The sequence below is a fragment of the Neodiprion pinetum genome, chromosome 6 (genome assembly GCF_021155775.2).
Source record: "Neodiprion pinetum isolate iyNeoPine1 chromosome 6, iyNeoPine1.2, whole genome shotgun sequence".
Taxonomy (NCBI): domain Eukaryota; kingdom Metazoa; phylum Arthropoda; class Insecta; order Hymenoptera; family Diprionidae; genus Neodiprion; species Neodiprion pinetum.
The window spans coordinates 4,173,280-4,195,599 of record NC_060237.1 but is presented as its reverse complement, the minus strand read 5'-3'; the positions used below and the strand labels follow the sequence as shown (position 1 = coordinate 4,195,599).

At 35.3% G+C, this 22,320-nt stretch overlaps 3 protein-coding genes across 8 annotated transcripts; 1 reads left to right on the top strand and 2 right to left on the bottom strand.

Annotated features, from left to right (window-relative positions):
• Window positions 1–769: 769 nt before the first annotated feature.
• On the bottom strand, window positions 770–14,701 carry bbc (choline/ethanolaminephosphotransferase 1 bbc). 6 transcript variants are annotated; one of them, XM_046630225.2, is made up of 11 exons: window positions 14,273–14,701; window positions 13,724–13,871; window positions 13,479–13,601; window positions 13,252–13,355; window positions 12,062–12,196; window positions 10,279–10,413; window positions 8,860–8,991; window positions 7,692–7,850; window positions 7,466–7,591; window positions 7,128–7,272; window positions 770–4,688 (listed from the first exon to the last, which is right to left on the bottom strand). In XM_046630225.2, exons 1-11 carry the CDS (start codon window positions 14,507–14,509, stop codon window positions 4,612–4,614), a joined length of 1,521 nt encoding a protein of 506 aa, XP_046486181.1. In that variant the 5' UTR covers window positions 14,510–14,701; the 3' UTR covers window positions 770–4,611. The 6 variants fall into 6 exon arrangements, with proteins under 6 accessions (XP_046486181.1, XP_046486176.1, XP_046486177.1 ...); XM_046630220.2 differs by lacking the exons at window positions 8,860–8,991; window positions 12,062–12,196 and having other exon boundaries at window positions 14,273–14,700; XM_046630221.2 differs by lacking the exons at window positions 10,279–10,413; window positions 12,062–12,196 and having other exon boundaries at window positions 14,273–14,700.
• An 83-nt stretch (window positions 14,702–14,784) lies between these two features.
• On the top strand, window positions 14,785–15,931 carry mRpL21 (mitochondrial ribosomal protein L21). Its single transcript, XM_046630226.2, has 4 exons — window positions 14,785–14,931; window positions 15,023–15,151; window positions 15,308–15,628; window positions 15,715–15,931. The coding sequence occupies exons 1-4, from the start codon at window positions 14,832–14,834 to the stop codon at window positions 15,813–15,815; spliced, it is 651 nt and encodes a 216-aa protein (XP_046486182.1). The 5' UTR covers window positions 14,785–14,831; the 3' UTR covers window positions 15,816–15,931.
• A 219-nt stretch (window positions 15,932–16,150) lies between these two features.
• On the bottom strand, window positions 16,151–20,253 carry LOC124220861 (transcription factor E2F8-like). Its single transcript, XM_046630217.2, has 6 exons — window positions 20,055–20,253; window positions 19,563–19,812; window positions 19,037–19,472; window positions 18,677–18,920; window positions 18,251–18,442; window positions 16,151–18,159 (listed from the first exon to the last, which is right to left on the bottom strand). The coding sequence occupies exons 1-6, from the start codon at window positions 20,065–20,067 to the stop codon at window positions 17,183–17,185; spliced, it is 2,112 nt and encodes a 703-aa protein (XP_046486173.1). The 5' UTR covers window positions 20,068–20,253; the 3' UTR covers window positions 16,151–17,182.
• Window positions 20,254–22,320: the final 2,067 nt, after the last annotated feature.

Genomic DNA, 22,320 nt, shown 5'->3' with positions numbered 1-22,320 from the left:
GTACGGTACGAGATAATGCGCGGAGCTTTCGCGAGCAGAGCGAATCCCTCTCTGACATTGATACGCGTTTGTGCGTAAACACACCGTTACGTATGTACGTACGTGCATACACACGGAACAACTTGTACCAGACCCATTTACTCGTACACACACTTGCGCTGTTCGGTGTTCTTACGCACGTCATCGTCCGCTTACGTTCCATGCAAGTGCAGGGGTGATAGGTGTCGCTTTGCTTCGCCGCCTCCATGCCACCCCCAACCATCCCAAAACTTGTGTAATTTCATCCGACGCGTTCAAACAACTGTACGCACTGTTTATGGTATAATATAGGTATGAAGGGATTATTACGAGGCTGCAGACATCTCCGACAATATATAATTGACGTACGCGTAGAAAAAACTAATTGCAGACTTGGTGGGTCAAATCCTTTGCAAAGAAAAAGAAAATAATTCAATCTTACACCGGTTTAATTAACTATTATACGTATACACGGCTCGTGTAAAACTGTGTTATGCACTGCTGCGTAGTTGCATTAATGATGTAGTCTGGGTAAACAAATTTAGAGATCTCAATTTGGAATGGGGATTGTGGGTAAATTTTAGATTTTAATGCATGTATTCAATTGCTTTTTTTTTATCCAAAACCGCGTCTAGACTCCGCTCGCCGTCCGTTTAAATGCATACTTAATCGAGGTTTCGCTTGAAGAGAGCTAAAACTGATAGCGAGTGAAATTTTATGCTGGATAAAAAGCCGTCGTGTAAAAAATATGTCAATTGTGGAAGAATTTTTATTTCATTACATCATTTATTTCTAGTACATGTAGCTGTTTTTCTTCTGACAGGGTTCGTACGCACAGGGAAAACCTCGAAAACCGGGAAAACTCGGGGAATTTCTCACAGCAGTGTAAAGTCAGGGAATTTCGAAAATAACATTGGAATTTTGAGTCTGTCGAAGAAATAAACTCGTTTTTATGCAAAGTATTATCGAATTTAATCCTACAACTCGTGACTGGGGTCCGAACGTACCCCGCGCGAACTTTGGACTCTGCTCAGCGCCGCTATCGCTAATTTTCATTAACTAAATGTAAGTAAAATCAGATTTCTCGTACACCATTTTCTTTAATGTGAAAAAAAGAAGAAAACCATGTATGATAAAGTCTGTTTATCGGCATAGGACCGGTTTTATGATCAAGAATATGCTTGGGGTGCGTTAGGACCCCAATCATGCGTTTGCGGGTAGAAAAATAAGGTCATGAGTTGCAGGGTTGAAAAAAAAAAAAATAATTGCATTTAAAATTTTGTTTCGTCACACCACTCTATATATTTTATTTATATTACTTAATTAGCACCAAACCTGTATTCGTTTTTTTCTCGCGGAAAATCACAGGCTGTTATTTGTAAATTGATAGTCAGACAGTGAAATAACTACTGGGTAATATTGAAGGTATTAATATTAATATGTAAGAAAATTGTCATTAGTCAGCGACATATTTATTGAAAGTTTTTATTCAGGCTGTAATACCTGGAAAAGTCAGGGAATTTCATATTCCAAAATGCGTAGGAACCCTTGTTCATCATCCGTAACAAACCGTAAACAATAAGTGCGCAAGAAGCTTTTCTTAGATTTTGCGTACAATAGCGAATTCCGGCGTGGTACGTGAGAACGCTTCTTCACTTAATACCTTATCTGTACGTATCATAAGTAGCAAAAAGTATGAAGCTATTTACCTCCCAAGAAAAGAGACGTCTTTCTTAGAATTGCGATGATTCGTTAGTACGGGAGGGTTATAATTTTCCAACAAAAAAGAAATAAATAAATAATAGAGTCAGAAAATGTCTAGCAAATTCACGTTGCGAATTTGGCGAGTTTTACATATTGCAAATTATAACTGGGAAATTGAAAAATTTGATAGATGCCAAAAAATGTGCCTGAACCAATGACGTAAATTAGATTTAGGTCTAAGTGTGGGGTAAGAAAGTTAGTAGGGAACTCAGAAAATTTATGTGTCGGATAATAAACTTGAGACGCTAAAGGTATAGGTATGCTATTGCTTTCGAGAACAATAAATTCAACAGATACACAATGTTTTTTAAAAATAATTTACCGCAGGGATTATTAATGTCAATCAGAAATATACGGAGAAAAACACGAGTGCATAGTTGGTTAATATGAACAAAAATCATAATGTGTTTCCATATGGACCATATTTTTAAAAATGTGGTGTGGAATAGCTGAGATTGAATTATTCAACCATTAATAATCCCAATATAATACGGTACACCATTTTTCTCTATCATCCGATTTGTAGCAAAGACAGTTTTAGAATACTCTGGAAATAAAATTGTACTTGAAAATTCGCGGGGTTGATTGAAAATAATAACGGAGGTACAGAGCTGCAAAAGAAGCGGTTGTTAACTTTAATGTAGCATGCTTTTACAAACATATGTCGTTACGTCATGCGCAAGGTGTTAGATATTACCATGCATGTTAAAAAAAAATTCTTTCAAACGGACAAAATAAAAATAGTAAACGATAATTTTTATACACCGGTCACAACATTTATTTACCCCAATGGTATAGTTAACATTCATGCTTAAGTTCAGATAAAATGGGGCAAACTTGTAATAATTATATTTGAGTTAAATACATATTAACTTGAACGAGTCCTGACCTAGATCGTCTTTGAATCGACTCATTGGTTTTCATGTTTTCATTCATCTTGCGTAGTGAAGATTAAAAAAAACAAATTTTAGCCGAATCAGAGACGGCGATTCAGTCAGTCAGGAGGCATTTGAGTTTCGACAGATTACCCCATATGCATATCTACATTAGGATGATCCTTAACTTGCGTTTATAAAAAATTTTATCGCAACGTCCTTCGAATCCTTTTCAAATCGTTAAAAAATAATGGGTTCAAAATTGATTGAAAAAAACTAACAATTAGAATTCTCAAATGAAGACAATATTGTTTTTTACGTAAAATTTTCTTTTATTTATGAGAATCAATCCTGAATGGGGAAAATCCAAGCTTGGTGAAGGTGCATAGGTCAGATTTAGAAAGATGATTTTTGAACCATTTAGCACCGGTTTGATTCACGATAAAAATTATGCGAAACCTAAGTTAAAGACCATCATAAATATTATATATATTCAAAGTATAATCTTAAATACATACACACCAAAACTGGACCCCTGTGACAAATTTGTTACATGTTTTAAATATAAACTAAAAATATTAGGCCCTATACGAATATTTTATATTATGGTAGGTAGGTGTAACTGTATTTATAACATTTCATTCATTTCACCTGGTTTACTTAGATTGAACAATTTATAATTAATTTTTGGAGTATTTTGATCAACTGGGTAATCAAAATACTTCGAGTTAGGTACATAGAAGACTATCCGTACATTCTATCATCATGCTACGCGAAGAGAAAGAAAAGAACTATAACAAATGACACTGGAATACTGTAGTAATACTTGCGAAGACCAGCCGTACAACTTGGTAAATGCATTGTTATGCAAATTTCTTAGGTATTGAATTTCCAATTAATAATATAATTGAGGGGCTGGGGGGTACAAGCTGGATGACACAAGCACCTGATACTAAAATTTAATTACTACTGTATAAAACTGGACTTGCTATCGGATAATCCTTACGAAAGTAGTCTTAAGGCACACGATAAATACATGTAGGTATATGGAATTTTCAGCGATGTAACTCTCATTTACATCGGTATGTCTCTCACCTAGAGCCCGACTTGTTCTTACATCCTCTAGAAACGCTTTGTTAATATAACTTAAAAGTTAATGAAAAACAGTTGTTATTGCGACGATCCATCGCTTCGGCAACTTATTGTTATTACAAAATAATATAATTCCAGCTTTCCATAAATTGCTAATCGAATAGATTTCAAATTAATGAGTAACAATACTTGATATTCTTGTGAGACATTATTTCAATCTGTGAGCATTTGTTTATTCTACTAATTCGAAAGTATAAATGTATATAGATTAATTTTGCAGTAAGGAAACTACGGAATAACGATACATTAATTATACCGTACATACCAATGTTCGTGGTTCAAATATTAACGTTGATCTACATATTCTCAATAATTTTCAACTACAAGTTGATTAAAATTCGTCTCGAGTTCACACGATATCACATCTATAAACAGATCTATAAGTCCTTAGATTTCTTTTTTCTAAAATAAATTATTTCCATGCTCGTTTTACCGGAGTTTCTCAATTACTTTTTGAATGAAACATTTGTTTGAATAAAAATCTAACGCTCTGCCATATGAAACATATGTAGCAAAACACCAAAACTATTAAATTGCAGATCGATCATTGACAAGCGCAGCTGTAACTACGGCATTTCACAATTTGGCAACAAATTGTCCATCGCTATTGAAACATTACTGCTTCACATCGCATACAGAGATAAACTTTTTTTCAAACAAGATTCAACGTTCTTATGACAACTGCACCTTTCTCTAATTTACACTATTTGTCTTCGGATAGTCGGAATATCACATCTCAGCCTGAGATTGTTATTGTAGTACATCAATCACCTACTGTGATCGCAAAACTAGAATCTGAATATCAGAGGTTGAGGGAGGTCTCAGAGCCGTGGTGATACTCCTCGTCTAACAGGGGTTCTTGTTCCACCACCATGTGAACTGCGAACAAAACTCTTCATGCATACCAAACATATGTATGTATGTGTATATATGTATATATGTAGGCAGAGAGAAGGTGCAAAGTTATGGAAAGTAAAAAGCAGCCTAGTCCTGACCTAAAGAAAGTGTTAGTTTAAGAAAGATTTCGGTTATTTGCAGTAACTGTACAACCTTACTCTGTTTTCATTAAAACGAACACAGCCACACACCCTTACATGCAGGGCATAAAAATTTGTCATTCTAGGCCAATGAAAGTCATGCTAAAGAGTATATTAACGTACCTAGAAAATTCGTAGAAATGTAGAGCACAAATTGAGCAATACAGTATACATAGGCATGTTGTATTGGAAAGGTGTTCTGAATTATCAAATTCTATTAGAATTTTTCATAATATAACCTGCATTTATTTAATATACATTATCATCATTTCGTCACCCAATTTATATTATAGCAACTGCAATATTGTTGTGTACCTTAGAAAAGATTCAATTCTAACTGTAGTTTGGTTATAAAGAGTATAAATATTCCATCGGTGTACATCTACAAACACTAAATACATATCTCGCTCTGCGATTTATATACCAAAGGATGAAATCAGCTCGACTAACAACATTAAATACATACTTCAATACATGTTGTTTCGTTTGTAATTCACATGAATCCGATAAATATATTTATAACGATAAGAATGCCATTTTTATGTACAGGGTTACGTGTCACGCTTAATGTTATATACAAAAGCTTTTCATTAGGGGAATAGTGCTATCCTCAATCGGTTACTACTCAGGTGATCTGGGATGAAGAATGAAAATCAGTTCCATTTATTCACAGGACAGGTGGACTTGTCAAGCGGAATAAGAGGTAGATTGTATACCTATAAATCGTCGACAAAGAATTTTTTGTTCTATGCGGATTTGTTACAAATGGCGTTTGAACTTTTAGAATTATATAGTGTTAATTTTACAGTTAGTATGAAATCTGAAGAAGAGTACAGGATGTAAAACAATGGGCAGTGAATTATCAAATTCCCAATTCTATTTTTTATCCGTCCTTCTTTTTTAATCTCGCCATAAAAACTTTTCACAAAAATACACTTCTTTGCCACAATTAATTGTGTATATAACTAATTCACTGAGATTGTTGAGAGAGCTTATCATGGATAGAAATACTCTCAACCGCTAACTAGTTGTCAAACATATGTACGCTGACTAGAAGACTGTTGCTATACTGTTGTGTTAAGCTAAGGAAAGCAACAGAGGGTACAACGTTAAAACCGTACTGGACCTCGTTAAATCATGTTGCTTGTCATATTGCATTGATTGCGAAAGGGTGAAATAAGGAATAAATAGAGAGGAAAGAAAAGTATAGCTGTGCGTAGGAGTATTTGAGCGAATTAAAAATATTCATATTCAGTTTGCGTAAGATTTTAGGCAATTGAAAATGAAATTATTACGTGTTGTGTGTATAAAATTGTTGCAAAATTTTTTTGTAAGGCAGATAAGCTGACAAGCAATATCATCCAACTGTGTAAAATTATTTTTATTATTATCATTATTCTCATAATTATTATTATCATTGTTTTTTATTAATATTAGGTGTCTGTGAGAATTTGATTTTAAGTAGAAAACGTACAGGTAAATATTGTCGCGTCGGGCTAACTATGATTTTCACCGTCGATTGGTATTAAAAAAGTATTTAAATAAATAAGTTGGACATCTTGTGATCCAGGTCACCAATTTGCCTTGCTCACAGCCACCTGGGTGTTATGGAACTAGAAGCTACAGATTTTTCATAATCACCACTCTGTAAATAGGATAGAAGCGCAAACACTCACAGTTAAGGAAGATTATTGTAACGGAAAAAGTCAAACTAATTAAGGGAAGCATGCTAAATCAAATGTCCAAGCTTGCTTGCAGTCGTTCGATTATGTTTAAAAGAAAAGACCCATCACCAATTCCTTGTGATAAGCTCGTTTCTCCGCCCCAACTAACAGCTTATTATTAAAAACAGAAATCAGAAAAATGAGCATTTAATTCATTGTCCACTAATTATTAGTAAATGCTTACATGAAACATATTTTACTGTTAGATTGGAAGTCTTGAGGTGGCACAACTTCACACGTACAATCTCTTGAGAGATACAAATAAGATTTGTCAAAACTTGAAAGAATGTAGCTGACGACAAACCGAAGTGTACTTTGTAAACGAATTTCAACTCATTTTTCAATGATTGTTGGCTTGGAGTCGAACGAATCGTAACGTGATAATGAACGAACTGTGACTAACGACATTTTATATCTATTTACAACGATATCAAAACATTTAACAACAAACTGGGCTTCGTTCAACTTTTCTTGCGCATCATATGATACATTCATTATCACGATGTAAATTTAATGGTGTTTCTTTTGGAGTCTATTACGTTGAAGCCTGTTAGTACCGTTTTTCTCGGTGATGGTGGAAGTCTGTGAAGTTCCGATCCGGTGTCCACCTGTCGGTATCCTGAATAGCCTGATCTTTAAGTGATCGCAAATCTCCAGACAAACTTGTGAACAATATCGAAGCAAGTCCAAAGTTACCCAAATCTAGAATAATAAACGTCGGTTGCGGCTGTTGATCGACGAATGTAAAACATCGTGAAAGAAATAGAATGTGAAATTTGTCTATGAGTCAAACTCAGGGGATGAAATATTCTATGACACGAATGAAAGGTAACCAATTTCTGAACAATCGTAGTATCGTGCCATAAGTGTAATTGTACGGTATGGTATAACTCACTAAACAAAGCCAAAGAACGTAATATTCTTTGATGAAGAAGTTGAAGTATTGATTGAGAAAGAGCATTGCAGGTCCAATCAATGCGGTATCCAGATATTGCATTTCATTTTTTGTCATGTGCGCAACCTGGGAAGGAATAAAAGATATTCTGAATATTAACTCTTACGCGTGATCTTACAGCCGTCGCCGACTAATGATAAGATCAGCATGTTCATTATTAACTTACCACGAGTCTGTTGGTCACTTTCGCAGCAACCATGCCGAATGCAAGTATATACAATGCAGGGTGATTCTCATAGACGTTTTCGGCACTTTTTCTGTATATTATGAATGCTGGGACCACAACAAAACTGAATGGGATGATCGGAGATAATACCGAGGTTCCCTGAAAAAAAGATGCTCTACAGTATTCTGTAATATGCCGGATCCTTGCTTAAACATATCTATTAGCCAAGAAGCGATAACTAGTTAAAACTTGCCAACTACATTGCAAATTTAGATAACAAATCGTTATAACTTGTTTTTCTCCAAGTAACTAAACCATAATACGAATGCATGCATGTTATTTTAATCTACTTGTTAGTTGCGACAGCTTAGAGTGGAAAACTTAATAGATTCGATGCTATCCCTTTACCATTAGAAAACGATCATGTTTATTGAATTAATTCAATGGCACGAATCGAAATTTTACGCTAAGCGAAAACATTTATTTTACTAGTCAATAAAGTTAGTTACCAGATACATCGTTGCCCAAATTTGAACATGCCTTTAAATCAATTTCTATGTAGCGGTATAATTACATTATTAATGAAGCACACTTATTTGAAGTGATGACGTGATTATTTTTGGAAGGGGTTTTGAAGGTTCGATACTGGATATCAAAATACGATTGAAGATTTCGAAAAAAAAAAAAAAAAATATCATTTATGCGTATACAACATCTGGCAAAAAAGTAATGTTTTTACCTCTTCAAATTAATTTCAACAATAAAAACAACACTGTAATGCGATCAATTCAAAATACAGTGCAAGACCTAGGCCCAATAGTAAATATCGACGAATGATTATAACTAATCCACCTAATTGGATGGCTCAAGAAAAATGACAAACTCACAGTTGTTGGAAGACCTATTGCCGATAGCACTGCTTTCATTATCAAGTAACGCGTACGCAGATGTAGGGAAAGGTTTCATTACTAATAGTCTGAAATCTTGTTTGTAAGAAATTTTGATTATTGCACTCTGAGCTGTATGTCAATATATCGAATATGACTATCATATCGCACATATTACATATTCATGTGATTAAGATTGACATATGGGCCTAAATCAAAGTAAACATACGAATTGTGCGCTACAAAGGGATTTTCAACTTTGCCTTGGTGAGCTGACTTACAGCAACGGTGGAGCCATTTTTTCCAACACCACCGACAAGAATGACGGACACGCTGCTCTGCGCTAGCAAAACAGCGATTCCGACTGCTGCCCAAAGAGGGAACACCTTCACCTCTGTATTAATGTATGGCAACTATACGTTTGGAATATACAACCGATGGTTAGTCGCAAAGAGATAATATACATACGTGCAATGAGTACAAAAGATCAGTTGCTTTTATGCTTCATTAAATGGCATTGGAATTAACAACCAGATTTTTATTTTAACAATGCATTCCAAGTAATTTCAGCGTTCCCCATGACACACCATATATTTATTAACAAAATACTATAATGAAAATAAAAGAACAGAACTATTGTTAATTTATTCAACATAAAAGTGATAATAATAGTAATAATAATAATAATAATAAACAAAAGAAACCGAAATGATTAAATTCACAAACATGTAGTCAAGTCAACATTGATTTTGACGATTCTGCAACATATGGATGAGTCGAAGGTTTGTTTCTTTTCCCCCTTACATGTAACTAATTATTGAGTCCAATTAGGAATACGTGACACAGTGGTACTACGTTAGTTGTGATTCCTCGGTTAAGTTAGAGATTTCCGATTTTTTTCGTTTACCTACTGTGAATCTGAAGTGGCATCTGTGGTTTGTATCGGTATTGCGTATTGAATATATACCGTAAATATGTACATCGGTACATGTATCGGTATATCGGGCAATGAAGAGATTTTTTGGTGTTGATTTGTTGATAAAACAGATCAGGATACATAGAATAATGAGAAAACGACAATGATGAGAAACTACTTCAAAACTGACTACATTACGTACACTTTACTTAGTCTCTTGCACTAAAGTATGTTGCTTCATCTAATCATAATTTTTGATTATTATCAATATAGATATTTGAAAAAGGAGTACAATATTTTTTTAAAAGAAATAGATGATCGCCAAACATGAAATCTTCAGAATTAATAGCCATAAGTCTGATATTATTTCAGCATTATCGAAAGCAGATAAACGTTAGCACCAAATAAGTTTTCGCAGCATAATACAAATTTTTTCATCTATGTGTTTTCAGATACATGTATGATCGTTTATATTACTTTTACATTCACTTATATCAACATTAAATAAACTGTTAAAATAGAGCGGAAGTAAAGACCTTTGCCAATTGCATAATAATTCAGCAGTTAATTGCATAACTTGTGATTTTCAGCTGTAGAGTAAGAAAAATAGTGGAACATTGCTAACTCTCAAGTTCCGTTACCAAGGAATACCCAGAGTAACGCCCAGGTAAAATATGGCTAGGTAAGCACAGGATAGTTCACAAAATTAAAAATCTATTATATTTTACAAGGAAAAACTTGAAAACAATTTTTTATATGCGATCAGCCAATTTTTATGACTTACTGCTATTGTGGAACCATTCTTTCCGACACCACCGGATTCAAAGACTCTACAGAATTCAACGAACACGTGAATGTAGCCTGCATAAAATATCACAGCTACGAAGTTAGAGACAGTGCCAACTCCAGGCACGGGAATCTAAACAAATTCACAAATTCTGCCAATTATAGTGATTTTATAACTACTCCATGAGAAAATTAGTATTCATTTCATACTGCGGATAAAAGAAGAATATCGTCTTCATGAGGGGCATTTAGTTTTGCTCGCACCTATGCTGAAATAATTCGAGAGAAAATGAAACACACAAGAGACTATTGGTAATGCAAAAAAAAAAAAAAAATTATAAACGACCTTTTCTGCGATCGTTACATTAACACGAGGAGTTTCGAGAGACGTGGGAACTGCCGACTGCAAAAGGCATCGCAAGATTTAGCAGTACAGTTTTGTTTATTTCCTCTTAAGTCCGTCAATCTGGTATAATTCATTTATAGAAAAAATATGATAATACCTATAAAATTTCTGTCACCACGGTTCTTAGCCACATTCTTTGTTTAAAATCATAATGATTTGAATTCTTTGACACTAGAAGTACTACATCAATCAAAATAACTGGTTTTTAAAAAATTATAATAGAAAATGTATATCAATATGACACAAAGATATGCAAGAATTAAATATTTTTTAATGACCAGTCATTTTCACTGGTTTTCGTAGAAATAGCTTGGTGTAAATTTCGGTAGTTTTATTAGTCGTTAATACATTACGCCTAATCAGTATATGACGTAATTAAAGAGCTCAATACATTATATGCTCGTTAAAAAATATTCGGCGACAAAATGACTGGACTCAAAAGGAAATGGCATTGATTAATTGAAATGAAATAGGAAAATAATAACTTCAGAGTGGCATTCATGAGATAGAGGTGTGGCGGGGATGATTTGAGACATTCAATGCAATAAAATATATGGTTTAGTTGTGTATTAGACAATTACTATTATTTTTTCATGGTTACATGAACATAGCATTAATAATTTAGAGCATTTTGGAATTGAGACAAATGTTTTTAACGAAGAAAACAACACAGTTTCTGGTTTCATACTTAATTTTTTTAGTTAGATCGAATGAGAAAAAAAAGCGGACAGAAAAAGTTCGAGGTCTCTACAGCTTTCGGCAGTATAATAGGTAAAAGCATTTGATATTAATAAGCTCAATGTTTAAATAAAAGCTGTAAAAATGTACACAAATCGAGGTAGATTCTGAGTAATTCAAGGCCACTCGTATCGTTTGCTATGCAGGTTGAATAGATAGTAGCGGACGATGTCGATAGACTTGAAACGGTCAGAACCCGTCTCGGTTTGTATACCTGGTACCTGTCTTTTGGACTCATGTGCATTACGTATTTGGTTGATTGCATACTATAGAAATATTTTTACAATAACGTATCAGAGTAATAAAATGTCAGAGATTTTGATTTAAAAAAACCTGTAACTGTGTGCTCGATGTACAAATGGAATTGTTGAAATCAGAAGGTAAAGGATTTTTTACAAAACTCTAGTACCTAGAATATAAACTTCGTACGAGTAGTGATGGCAAATGATGAAGGAAATGAAAGGAAAGGACAAAAAGAAGTGATATGATTCCAAAACCAACAAGTAAAATTGATGTTAGTGAAAAAAAAGAAAAACAAAGAACTATTGTGAGTCGATAAATTCAGCACCGCTCTCCTCATGCCATGCAGTTCCCTTTTGTTGCATCGCCAACTGAAAAGTCTAACTATCAAACTTACAGCCACGGTTGAACCATTCTTGCCCACTCCTCCGGTGAAAATCACCGAAAACATTGAATACAAGTTTGCCAATGTACACACCACTGTCATTACGCCTATCAAATATTTTAATTCAAAACCATCAATGTATGGTATCTGCAAGAAATATTATTGTTAGACTTTGCAGAGACAAGCATTCATCGAGACACGAGTTAAACTTCAAAGCGTAAAGAGGACTAAAATTTTTCAACAGGCCAAAGTTGCAATTTGCATAATATAAGGGGGAAAAAAAAAAAAAACAAAGGATGGCACATTAAAAACAAATGGAATCTGGTACAAACTGAGTACACGCAATGAGACTTTTGTCTCCTGAAACACAAGTGTGATGTATGAAAAATTAAATTAAAGCGCTAAAGGGACATTAAATTCTGAAAAGAAGTAATATCAGTTACATGCTATGTTTCGAGTTTAGATTTCATCAAGTTCAGAACAGAATCACGAGCTTCATGTCGACATAATAATTGTTCTGAACCAATCTATGCATATTCGAATTTGACACTGAATTACGTCTTGTTCCTGCCTGTACTGAGTAATGAATTAGCATAACGATTGAATATTAATAACTGCTGTGTTTAAACTTGAAAATCATTTGCCAAAATGTTCTAATAAGTTGGCAACACAGTTGTCAATTCACGTGCCAGCATCAACATTTTATGAAACTTGTATTGAAAACGAATAAATTTCAAGTTCCTGAAAGTTTGCAGTACTTGAAATCCTAGTCGTTGTCTATATACATATTTATGCGTTTCTGGCATGCCCTATAATTGACAGACATTTACCAGTGTAGAAACTGTGTAGTTTGGATAATTATTCAACCAAAAAGACAAATAATAGGATGAACATAAAAAACAATACAACTTTCAGAGTTAAAAATATTAACATATAACATAGTCATGGATGTGTGACATGGGCTGTAACGTATTTATATAATCAGATCTGCTATTTGTAGATTTAACTTTCTTGCAGAAAGAAATATTTATTGAACATTGATAAATGATTAAGAAACTCATCAAATGTGCAAGCATATTTTTGTGAATTAAATATGTACTGAAGGTATTGCAATTAAAAATGACCTTAAACTGTTTCGTAAATATCATTATTTGAAAAAGAATGAAAAAATTTAACACAAATAGACATTTAAGGGATACAACCTCTGTCATCCAAATGCTGGGCCCAAAGATTCCTGAAATAATATGGATTCCGATGATCGTGAACTGTGCCTCAGTGACATCCACTTTCCCAAACCTCAACGTACCTGTTTGCAAATACATCACGTCACATACAAACTGCGGCTAATACTGGTTTGAGTAAAAGTTACAGCTAGGTTTGATTTTAAGTACATCAATCTTTCAATGTACTTACAATTTCAAATTCTTACCTGAAACGTACGTTTGCCAGTGTGCACAATAGAACAGTGTTATAGCACAAAAGCATTGAAAAAACATCCATGTCGGATAATATCCTAACTGAACTGCTATGCACGCCGACAAGGCGACGAAAACTGTAGGAAGATAAGACCACATGGTTATTGTACAAGTAAAATAAAAACAACCAAAAAAAGGACATGCGACTAATCGATTTCAGTCCTTTTCTGATAATGAATGTGTAATATCCGACTCGTACCTGTTGAGATGGAGTCACAGCCGTGATCGAATAGCTCGCCCAGCGGGCTTTGCGTTCCAGTTCTCCTTGCTTGTTTACCATCGATCGCATCAAGGCTTTGGTAAACAAATAAGCCCAATGCACACAATAAGCATGCCCATCGCGGTGCCTAAAGACGAGGAAATAAGTAACGAATCATTGTTTAGAAAAAAAAAAAAAAAAAACTATTTCCAAGCGATTATAAAACCATGTAGACCCTGACATCGTAAATATAGAATGTATTATAATTTTAAGAAAACATAGTATACTGGGGTTTGAAAAAATCTTAATACAAGGAATCATATTACGTAGAATATTACTAAGTAACCGTAACTGTAGACCTGCATACATGTATAATAAGTGTGTGGGGATTTCAACGAGTTAAAGAGATAGGATCGCGGTTGAGTAAAGTAGTAAACAAGGAAATTCGACTATCGATAAACTTGAATGAGTCGTTGGTGTTTTTGCGACGTAACGGGAATGATAACTGGAAAGTTTGAGGTTATGGTTGTGTTATTGGTAAATAGGTACCTCGATTTTAGCGTCGGGACTGTACCAGACTAGGATCAGAGTCGTCAAGATGTTTACGGTGAGGCCAAGGACAGTTATCGCATTCGGGGCAAGCCAAAGTGGAACTTTGCTAACGAGCCAGTTCCACCACGGCTGAAGAAACGGGTCCATTAAGCTGACGCTGGTACAGCTGTACTTGTGCTCGTTTAGCCGTTTCAGCTGTCCAGGTGACAGCAATTTCTCCTTGTAAAACTGCATCCTGCGATTATCACTTTTACTTCTATCACATAAAAATCCACTCAACGAGCCGATCTGCACATTGATTATTCTTTAGCAGTTTCTTTTTTTCTATCAGGCGATCTAAATTTGACAGGCTACGCAGGCTACTCACAACGCACCGTGTTGCCACTTTCCCGGACACGTTATGTATACCTTGCCGTGGAGTATCCCAGAGTATCCGTCGGATTCGGATTCTCCGCGCCGAGCGCTGCGATCGTCGAAACTTCGACGTTGCGTAGTGTTCATATTATTCGATTCAATTCAATTCAATTCGGCAGCAGACAACAACTGAGGCTGCAACATGGCGGCGTTTGTCGGATTTTCGCGTGTGCTAGCTGGAGTCGCGAATAATTGTATGAAAAGGATTGGTCCACGGCTTTTGAATAACGTCAGCTCACCAGGTCACAAATTTCACTGTCTTTTATAATATTTTCAACAATTTGTTTTACATCTGTCATTGAAACTCGGGATTTTTATTACGCTCGCTTTCAGGTGTTAGGTTATGGCAAACTCCTGCGGCGGGATTACGTTCGCAAGCCTTGTACGATCCTAAAAGAGCCGTACCGTCGCATCAAGAAGAAGTAAAAGACACCACAGAAGAGGACGAAAAAATTACACACGGTAATAAACTGTCGTTCGTACAGTGACTAAGGTTGTAAGATACCGACACTTTGCAGTCGGTATAATTTATTATTATTTCGTTTCGAGACTAACAACTACTGTCTGTCTTTTTGACACAGATTTTCGTTAATCTGTACATTTTTTTTTTTTCACCAGATGTTATAGAAAAAGTCAACTCGATAATATCCACAGCGTCAGCAGGACGTCTGTTTGCCATAGTCCATATATGCGGCAAGCAGTTTAAGGTGACTGATAATGATGTCATTATCATACAGGGTCGCTGGCCTCCGAATGTCGGGGATAAGTTGACATTGGAAAAAGTCCTCCTGGTTGGTAGTTCGGATTTTACATTAATCGGAAGACCTCTTCTGAATAGGGAATGTGTGTCCGTTGATGCAACTGTTATTGAAAAGTCTCTTTCTCACACCAAAACTCACTTCAAGAAAAAGAGAAGGAAACAGTTCATGAGAATCAACTGTAAGCCTAAAGTCATTACTATCAATTTAACTACCGTATCTCTGATATCAATAATTGAAGATATTCTAACATTTTCTTGTCTGCAGTCGTCAGAACGGAGCACACAATGTTGAGGATAAATTCTATCAACATCAAAGGCAAGTTGAATGAGCGAAAAGAATTTGAAGGATTGGACAGAATATTCTAACTCCATATTGCATCAAACTCAAATGAAATTATTCAGCGTTTAACATTGCAAATGCATAAAGTTTTACATGTTTAGTTTCATTCAATAATAAAGTACACTGTGTCCAAGATAACAGATCACGAAATTTATTGTATTTAGATTATTTTTTCTTATAGTTAAATAAATCAGTTGTAATTATATATATTTTCTTCATTTGTAATGTTTACGAAACTTCACCTTATCACCTATCACTATTTATTAAAACAACAGTAACAATAATAATAGGAGTAGTAATACCGAACAAGAATAGTAATCATCAATTTCGAAAGTACTGCTTTGGGAGTTTTTTGGTAAAATTTTACAAATACAACCTCTTTATTGCAATTTTTCTGCATTTGAAACTTATTAGTTTTTACCGAAAATCTTAGTATAATCGTGATCGTAATTTTAATCTTAAGACGTAAATAAGTTTCATCCATTTTCTACTTTGGCCGTAATTTTATCGTTTTATATGATTGATATTGCACTTGAGCAGATTCCAGAGAAATTGATGTAACAGCATAACGTATTTTAAAAGTATTCGAATAAAGAATTTCTTGAAGGAAATTAGTATTAAATACCCAGAGTCGAAAGAATTGAAGTTTAAAAACAATAAGAGAATTATAAATCTTTTATTTTGGTAAGATAACTAGTATTAAGAAATGTTTTATACAGCATCAAAATATGATTAGTAACTTCTGATAACTCGCCTTAACGCTATCCCAACAATTGCCAAGTTTTATATATGCTGTAATAAATTATCTCAATATCGAACAATTCATTTCATAACTATAACGTTCTTTGTGCTGTTTAAGCAAATATTCTCTACTACAAGTTTGTAATTATTTTATAAAACACACCAGTCTGTTCGATGTTTAATGTATTTAAAATTATGATATTCGAACATCGACTGGAATGCACGAGTCGTGTGTAGTAAATTAATATGATTTGTCAATAGTAAATAATAATTACGAGAATATTTATTATATTCTCCCTATCTCACTAAATTTCATTTGGATGACTGATGATGTATATCTCGTCAGTGAGGAAAATGGTTTATGGCATGTAAAAAAACTGCCATCAATGTTAATAAATACCTATCTCTAATATAATGATTCAACTAATTCTCAGCGTCTAATGTAACAAATTGTAACGATATTTTCTATAATCACAAAAATTTATACATTAAATAAAATAAGCCTTCATTATTATTGCATTGCTATATAATATAATATTAATTATTATATAATAAATCGTATAAAATTTGAAAAATAATTGACCTTTTAGGTTCGGATTAGTTATGTTACCATAACTATAACTGAAATAAAATATAAAAGAATTATATTACGTTAGCTACGATTCGTACTAGTCTCACTGTTAATTTCATTAGTGAAATTAATTGTCGTCTGATTGCATAATGGAACCAGTTGCAAGGTGTTACCTACTTGCACTGCCTTAAGTATATCGCCCGGAGAGACGATGGGAGTTTGAACCTGAGTTAGTATAGCGTAGCTCGTGTTAGAAAGGCTCGGATTTTCTATTACAACGGAACGCAGCGAAGGTGAGGCAATGCTCAAGTCACTTGGTTTAATAGGAATTAATTTTTTTGGGCCGATCCTTGCGAGATTGACGAATTTCGGACCACAAGTTTTCGGTTGAATTTTATACGGTGTGAGTCTTACCGTTCTCGTATTGTCCGATGAAAGATTTTTGACAGTAAAATTATTTGAAGATACGTTTTTTACCGTTATAATATTAGGGTTTCTTACCTTCAATTTCAGTGGCTTTGTATTCACATTATTTATTTTTGCCTGTAAATTCGTGTCTGTGAATGATAAATGTACAGTAGGTATCTGATTTTTTGAGCTAGGATGGTTAACGTGTGAAGATGAATTGAAACTTGGTACTTCAATACTACTAGATGCATTAAATGCAGCTATGTCGACTAGATTTACATTACTGGCAGTCATCAATGTCTTATGACCAGTTGCACCATTGATTAGAGTGTCAATGGCATTCGAGCTAGACACGTCAGACGCTTCATTAATTGGCTTGGAATCTAAACTTTTAACCAAACCACTTTCGAGTGAACGCAGACCTTCAAAAATATTGTTTAATTCTCCAGATACTTGTGTAGCCGTTACACAAGATTCAGAATTATGCCTAGGAAACAATTTAACACAAACTTTAGATTTTGCAGGTTGCTCACTTGACTTCAACCTTTCAAGTTCCATCTCAGCAACTTGTAATATTGAGTCATCTAGGCGTTCCGAAGGGCGGTCGTTGTCCAGACAAGGAGAGCTCATAGTACGACCAAATTTCTCATCTTGAAAAAGAAAAATTTGCCGAATTTCAATAGCGTTCTCACATTCCATTATTTTCATAACCTTGGTTTAGTCTTTGAATAGTCTTTATACCTGTTCCGAAGAGTTTTCTTTTTCTAAGCTCTCTACGTTGGTTAACAGGAGTTGTTGAGCCAATCAGTAACCTGTTATGGCACGGAGATGGTTTTGTAGAAGATGATTGTAGAAAAACACTGGGTCCTAAACTTCTATTGGGTGTAGCCATTCCTATGAGTGAATGTCTAGTCCCTTCTCTAACAGGTGTTTCTAAAACAATATTGGCAGGGTTGTAGAAATCTGTTAGATTTCAAAGTATATGCATCTTTTTGAGTTCCTACGTGTCACGAGATGTATTTTAGAATAGTCGAAAGATTGTTCAATAATATGGGAACATGTGCATTTCAGATTTAAGTCCTTGAAGTTTAACCACTTTCATATAATTCGAATATTGAATTTATATTAAAATTATAATTTCGCTAACTTTAGTTACTGAATCCTTACCTTCATCAAAGTCTATGTAGTCTACATCTGGGCCTGTGTATTGAAAAACAGGTTTTCTTATAGAACTATCAGACATGCTGACTTTTCTTATTAATCCAATTGCCGACAAAACATTAGCAATATCATAGAGTCTTCTCACTTTTGTTTTAAAGCGAGATCTTACACTGGTATCAGTGGTTTCGATGGACTGTTCGGAGTCTGTTATAAGAACTTTTGCAGCCATATCTAAATTTATAATTCCATTCTGAAAGATAATTAATTATTAGGACTCTTACAGTTATTAATCAATCGATCCCAGTTGATATTTACTTTCAAAATCATTTGATTCTCACAACCACAGAGTGAAAGGAAAACTCATACCTTTAACGAAACCAGGAAGAGCATAATAAACTTTTGGCACATAACTCCAAGGCTCTTATCCTCTTTAGCGTTGGTTTCAATCAGACTATTATTGTCTGCGCTGGTTGGCTGTGAAACTACTGTGCTCAAAAAGGGTGATTCGTTGTTGAAATTAGCCGTGTATGCTCTATTAATTTTTTGTATGTCTTGAATTTGTTCCCTCAAGCCAAGTTTAACTGCCAGTGATTTAAGTTTAGCCAAAGTGCCAGGTAGGTAGTTGTGCCCGTGCCATAAGTAACGGTTTTTCCCCGCTTTAGAAGCCATCTCTAAGCTCTCCAGTACGTTTATTATGTCGTATATCCTTCGTTTTTCAGTACCCAGTGCTTTTGCCGTTGTATCCAGTGAAATTTCTTGCGGCATGCCACCAGCCGTTGTCAATGGATACAAGCTCAAGAATCTGTGGATAGATTGGTACAAAATAAAATTTCATTCAACTGACGTATGAAACAACAGTATCGACTCATTTATCCAGCATTTTTGAACTCACTTGTTACACAACAAGCCGAGGGACTTTTCTTTCCTCGGTAATAACTTGAGCGGATCCGTGTCCCCGTCTCTCGAGACTGTCCATGTTCTTCTTACAATTTTAGACTGATTGTGAGGAGCGCTTTTTAGACTCGAAGCTAGAGTTGTGAGCAGCCGCAGGTTGGCCGTGGGTGAGACCGGCTCCGACTTGACATTGCTCAACTCGCGGAGGACCCTCCGATCAGGAGATTCTTTGGTACTCGTGTCCATTGCTGAAAAGTGTAGTATAGCTTATGATTTAAAGCTGATTTATTGATTGATTAATAGAGTTACACAGGGCAGATTGGAGATAACCTTAAATCTGATTCCGGCGAGTTAAAGTTTTTTTTCGTTTACATGTTTTTTGTTTTTTTCGATATGATTTAATGCTGCTGATTTTTTTTACCGTGTAGCCAAAGGCATTATACAAAACAGCTCATTTTGAGCTGTGGGTAATATTACGACGAGGGATTACCTTGATTTTCCATAAAATATTAACGTGAAATAACCATGCCGTCGCCGTCACGCGTGTTAAACTCGTTTTACTCGTCGGCACGTATCGCTCTTGCTGCCTGCTGAGTGTAACCGATTTTTACCTCTCCGTCCGATTCCACGTTCCTCGTTTTTGGCGCGAGTCACCCGGCGCCCGACATTTCGCGCTATTTGAACGTCGATAGATCGGAATGCCTCGTAAAATCGATCCTCATTGTTATATAGTTGATTTCCAACTGATTTCTGGTCAATGTACTGCGATTACAATCTAATTAATTATCATTTGCCTCCCTAACCTCGTTTTCTTATCCGCCGTGTTTTTCATTAGGTAAGAGCCTGCCCGTGAGACGGGGTGTCTACCGTTAGGCGTTAAGTCGTCTAGCAATACTGACGTTGCCACAGAGAGCGTGTCTGGGTAGACTTACCTAGGAATCACTGTTACGAGTAATGCATAAGAGAAGAATCAAATTTATCAGTTTTGTCTATTTGAGAGCCGCTTCAACGACTTATATTGAAAGGGCTTCAGATTCAAACGACTCACGCCTGCAAATAGGTCATCAATAATAAAGATTCCATACGGCCAGGTGTAAGCAGCCATCGTTATTACAGACAAGTTACCTGCGATCAAGTATGAAGTACAGGAATTTATCTTACAGATTTCTAAATAAATAACGAGACTGACTCAGATTTAACATAGGGTGTTAAATAAAAAAAAATTCAATCCCATCCTAACCAATTTGCCAATTTATTGGTGGGATTGAGCAGTTTTTCAATGTTGCATTTTAACATTTCGAACATGATTTTATAATTTTTCATAAAGTTGACAATAACAGTTTATTAGATAGGTAACGTGTATTTGGAATACAAGATACAAGACAACTTCGGTATTTTGGAATGCAAAAATTCACACGTGGATCACTAACTACAAAAAAAAAAAAAAAAAAGAACCGAGTAATATTTTCATGTATGCAAAATCACACCCCGTGAAAATACGAACGTACATACACACAATACAAATACTAGTTTGGGTTTAGATTGCTTATTCTGCTTATTATTGCTTATTATGCTTGCCCATTCTACCAAAATTTTACACCATTATGTGCCCTGAATACGGGTTACGAATTCCTACGGTTAATACGTGCGCATTTTATATAGCTATACGTGGATATGCATTTTGTATTTGATTTTGCAGAATACGCAAAGATGCCGTTTGAAACACAAGAGACAAATCTGTAATACTGATATTGTTTTGTGTGCCGAGAGGTTCTCATGAAAGGACATAATTGTATCACGTTCGATTCGACTTGCGTAATTATCTTTGGCTGGCATAATTTTCATTCTCAAAGTTTGAATCAAACCTTCGCCTAAGTTCCCCAGAATCAACCGGTTGACAAATGACAGTCAACCTCGGGATCCCTTACACATCGGCAATTTGCCGGCCATGCTAGTTACATTTTTACAAAGTTGGCTACAACTGTTATTTTGTGAGTTGCAATTGTTTAGCGAGTCCTGCCGAGAGAACTTCTCGGTTTATTTGTTAGATCTGTAAAATTTATCCTGACTGACTCGAACGTCGAGTATGAAGCTACCCGAAAGGCAATCCCGTTAATCGTTTCCTGACGTCTAATCTCCAGAATCTGCATTTCTGATTGAATCAGCCCTAGACGTCTGCCGGAAAGTACACCGCTCGCTTGATACGGCTGCCGTGTCTGACGATGAATGGAGGATGGATCGGGATCGTTTTGGGTCACGTCCGAGTTTCCGAATGTCAGTGATTTTGCTTCATCGAGCGAAATCAGGTATACGCTCCAAAGGTACGTATCATTTTTATTCCTTCAGTTCTCGTTAACGAGACATTGATACATCGTTTCTCTTCGCCCGTTCGGCTCGAGTTGAAACTACCAACTTTTCCGCGAGCCGGTGTTCAACAGAGCGTATATATGCGGGGCTCGAATTTTCGTAATTTGACGTTAGTATGTGCGGACGGTCGCGTACGTGGGCGAGCGTCGCGACGCCCTTCGAGGCCGAAATGCCCTCTCGCTTGAAAAAATAAAACGAAAGATAGGGTGTCGAGAGCGTGAGAGAAAAAAATGAGCGTTCAGACGTAAAAAGTGAAAAATATAACAACTACAACACCAGTTTCAACATTTCTAGTATCTGGATTAAGGCTGGAGGTATAAATAACGTTCTCTTTTATCCGAAATTTAAATATTGTTTATAGTTGTTGGCGAACGGGAAACACGTCATCG